The sequence below is a fragment of the Vespa mandarinia genome, chromosome 25 (genome assembly GCF_050613455.1).
Source record: "Vespa mandarinia isolate Hongniang chromosome 25, ASM5061345v1, whole genome shotgun sequence".
Classification (NCBI taxonomy): Eukaryota; Metazoa; Arthropoda; class Insecta; order Hymenoptera; family Vespidae; genus Vespa; species Vespa mandarinia.
The window spans coordinates 1,987,501-1,992,500 of NC_140834.1; the positions used below are offsets into that span (position 1 = coordinate 1,987,501).

The 5,000-nt window shown below is 15.7% G+C and overlaps 1 protein-coding gene across 1 annotated transcript in view; it reads right to left on the reverse strand.

The window, feature by feature from the left end:
• Positions 1-400: 400 nt before the first annotated feature.
• The window catches only part of LOC118446656 (odorant receptor 13a-like), an 8,219-nt gene continuing 3,619 nt past the window's right edge, over positions 401-5,000 (reverse strand). The window contains exons 4-8 of the mRNA XM_085664153.1: positions 4,084-4,183; positions 2,281-2,394; positions 1,315-1,470; positions 677-796; positions 401-524 (exon numbers count right to left, since the gene is read on the reverse strand). Of these exons, the coding sequence (XP_085520279.1) occupies positions 746-796; positions 1,315-1,470; positions 2,281-2,394; positions 4,084-4,183 (421 nt within the window). The 3' untranslated portion in view covers positions 401-524; positions 677-745. The remainder of the gene's footprint in view (positions 525-676; positions 797-1,314; positions 1,471-2,280; positions 2,395-4,083; positions 4,184-5,000) is intronic.

The window sequence follows — 5,000 nt, forward strand, 5'->3', positions numbered from 1 at the left end:
AATATATATATATATATATATATATATAATTGTCTTTTATTATTTTATATATATAAATATATACATATATTTTTTCTGGTTTAAAATGAGCCGGAAAGAGAAATACAAAATTAAAAAAAAAAAAGAAAGAAAAAAAAAGAAACGAAAATTTGGAACAAGCGAAAATATTCGAGAAGGGAAAAATTTCGACACCAACATTAAAATGAGAAAGTTTCTTATTTCCTTTTTTTTTTTTTTTTTTATTTCCTTCTCAACTTTTTTCTTTTTTTCTCTTTTTTTTTTTTTTTTCCTTTAATATTTCTCATTCATAAAATGGTATTGTTTAAAACATCTTTTTCTTTCCTTTTTCCTTTTTTTTCTTTTTTTTTTTTTTTTTATTGATACGTACAAATAAGGATAGAATTAATCGAATGAAAATTTTAGAAACGATTGACAATGGTTCAGTTCCTATGATAATTTATTACAAATATTATTTATCTTCAATTTGGGACATCTTCTTTCCATTCCAATATATTTTTGTTACACTGAAATAAAAGTAAATCGGTGATTTGATCGTATAATTCAGTAAAATTGTTCTATATACAAACATATATATATATATATATATATATATATATATATATATATATATATACGTATGTATGTATGTATATACAATATAAATATATTTACATACATATTTATTAATGTGCATTTTCCTTTGATCTTCTACATTTTACCGTAAATTATTTTTCTTTTTTTTACGTCAGATAACAGTACGTAACATTGATAAATAGGCCATCGAAGTTTTTACAATCTGCATAAACAAAGAATTTATATATATATATATATATATATATATATATATATACGCATATTTCATTTATTATATTTATATAATTATTATAATGTATATGTATAAATAATTATTATAATATATATGTATATATCTTTATTTATATATATGTTTATATTTATATTTATATATATATATTTTGTTTATTATATTTATATAAATATTATAATGTATATATATATAAATAATTATTATAATATATGTGTATATATATATATATATATATATATATATATATGTCATTAGGATATTTATTATAATATTTTATATACATGTAATATATAAAAACATTACATCAAAATTAAATAATAAAATTTATTTAAAAATGTATATAAATATTATTTGCATACAAATATATATATATATATATATATATATATATATATATATTTAATTAATAAATTTTTATACACATAAAGTAAAATAAAATAAAAATTATAATATAATATAATAAAGTATGTATATGTAGAAAAACGTACACCAGTGAAACCATACAATGAAAATGTATAAAATTTGCCAGCAGTCAAGTTGAGATATGTTTGCGAACAAATTATGCAAATTAATAAAGAAGTTTTGCAATTTTGCGGCATTTCTTCCCAATTACAGTGATAATACGACTCAGCTAATTTCTTGCTCTGTAAAAGTAAAATATATTAAAATTAATATACAAATAAATTATTATTTATTTTTTAAGAATTATTTACTTTCATTATCATATAGTCATATCAACACATACACGCATACTCTTATATATATATATATATATATATATATATATATATGTATATATTCTTTACATACATTTTTAAATAATTTATTTGATTTATTTAATATAATATAGAGTATGTTTTATTTTAATCGATATTATGAAATATTATCATATCCTTTCGATTTTAATAAACAATCATTGAATATAGAAATACTTAGATCTGATTAAATAAATTTAATATTTTTTACATCTATTTCATAGATGGCACAATTGAAAATATTTTTTCTTTTTTTTTTAATTTCATCGAGTCATGCCGATGAGTTATTTTGAAGTTTAATAATCCGTATAATTAATATAAATATTAATATGAAAATTTTCATATTAATTAATCAATTAAATGATTAATTTTAACAATTGATGATTTAGTAATTTTTTAATAATAAATTCTTTTTTATCACACTTACACACACACACACACACACACACACACAAATGCATATATATAAATACAAAAATTAATAATTAATTTAAAATTATTAATATAATAAATTCTTATTGATAAGTGAATTAATTTCTTTGCAATTAAATTAATTTCAATATTATATTTTCTTAATTATTTAAGATCAATGTTTAATATTGGTCATTGTTTATAATAAAATTATTAATTTACAAAATTTTCTAACATTATTATTAATTGACGAATTTACAAAATTATTAAACTTTTTATTAAACATACCTCTTGCATTAAATATTCTCCTATAAAACAATACTCGAATATTAGCAAAAATACGACTGCTGCGTAAGATGCGAACGTACACATGACAACAAATTCAGATTTATTGTCTTTGCTCTGTGAAAAATTAATTTATAAATATATTATTTATACATGTATATAATTTATATATATATATATATATATATATATATATATAATAAATCAATACAAATATATATAATCAATATAAATCCTAACAAACCAATTGAACATCTGGTTTGTTAGGATTAATTGAAAAAAAAATTATAAATATATATATATATATACATATATATTTTTATTTATATTTTTATATGTATTTTTAGGTATATTTATATAATTTCTTTATATACAGATATATTATATATTATTATACATAATATACAGAATATTTATAAATTAAAATACGCTTCATGATTTCATGTGTCAAATATTTTATTATACGTATAATTAATATATATATATATATATATATATATATATATATATATATATTTATGTAATAATTAAAAAATATTAATTAAAAGAATTAAATTATATTAAAAAAAAATATATATATATATATTTTTATTTATATTTTTTTATGTATTTATATATATATATATATATATATATATATATATATAATTTCTTTATATACAGATATATGTGCCAATAATTATGAAAGTAGTCTAAGTCATATATTTCTTGTTTCGAGATATTTAATGAATTGCGTTTGAACGAATTAAAAAATATTTTTATATTATGCGACATTTTAATTTATAATTTTTCTTAGTCTTGATTAATGGAAATTTATTATGAATATGAAATTTTGTATGAATTTCATACGAAAATTTTTAAAGCTCTAATTGATTTAGACCATTTTCAAAATTAATTGAATGTTCTATAAATGACTTAAGCAATAAAGAGCTATGAGTTTTATTTGAAACAATAACTTTAATGAAATAATTCATGAACATTTATTAATTATTTCTTTAAAGTAATCCAGGTTTTATCATTTTTTTTAGTTTTAATAATAATATTTTTTTTATAATATTATTATATATTATATACAAAATATTTATAAATTAAAAAAAGCTTCATGATTTCATGTGTCAAATATTTTATTATACGTATAGTTAATATATATATATATATATATATATATATATATATATATATTTATTTAAAAATTAAAAAATATTAATTAAAAGTATTAAATCATATTAAAAAAAAGTATTATTAAAAAATTCTATTTTCGTAAGATATATATAATTGTTAAAAAGAAAAAGAAAAAAAAAAAGAAGAATTTGTATCATTAAGGTTAGTCCTAAAGCTTGTTCGATGAATTTTTTTTTCTTTTTAAATCAGATTGATTGAAATATCTTCTTAATTGAAAAACAAAAAAAGTCAAAAATTCTATTGATTTACTATTTCTCAACCATTATCTTATATACTTTTTTTTTCTTCTTTCTTCCATTATAATATTTTATAATAGAATAACAATATAATTCTGTTTTTTTTTTTTTATTATTAATCTGTTAATATTCTGTTTTATTTATTAATATAATTTTTCAATGTACCTTTTTATTCTCTTTTGTCTTTTTCTTTTTCTTTTTTTTTTTTTTTCTTTTTTCTTTTTTTTTTTTGATAAACTTTTCTTTCTGTTCTTTATCTTTTACTAAGAAATATCATATCCTTTTGATTTATAATCGACATGTATTTTTCTTATTTTTCTTTTGTATTTATTTTTATTTATATTTTTTTTTATTTAGTTTAATTTTTCGATTTTTTATGTATACGTACCACGAGAGTAACGTAGGACGAAAGACCCAATCTAATGCTATTTTGTACGAGATCCAAGAGTATTACAACGTTGAAAATCTTTTCTATAGATTTTACCATCCTACGGATTGCAATGGCAAAGTTATAGAAAAAAAAAAAAAAAAAAAAAAGAAACAATCGTAATAAAATTTTTAACAAAAGAGATTTTTACATTAAATATCCATGACTGAAACATTTGTGAACATAAGTGAAATACTTTTAACATAATAGTTTGAATGTATGATTTCTATCGAGTGATCTTTCTCTTTTTTTTTTTTTCTTCTCTTTTCTTTTTTTTTTTTTTTTGATGAAAGATTTTTAATGATTATAATTTGTCCTTTTAAAATCATATACTTTTCACGAATAATAATATTTTTCAGTCGACAACAATAAAGACTTTCGATAGAAATATAATATAAATAATGAAAAATAATATTTTATAATTTAAAAATTATATAATATATATAATGATTTATTAAAAATTTATATATTAAATTAAATATAACATATATAACATTTCTATATTAAATTAAATGTAACATATTATAATTTAATATATTGTATATATATCATGATAAATATAATATGTATATTATATTAAATATAATATAATTACATGAATGTTATACATATATATACATAAGAAAAATTTATTATGATATATATTATATATATATCATAATAAATATAGTATTATATGCATATATATATTATATATTATATATTATATATTATATAGTATATATTATATATTATATATTATATATTATATATTATTTATTATATATTATATATTATATATTATATATTATATATTATACATTAAATATTATATATTATATATATACATAAATAAATTATAATACTGTAATATATTATATTCTATACACATAATAAAT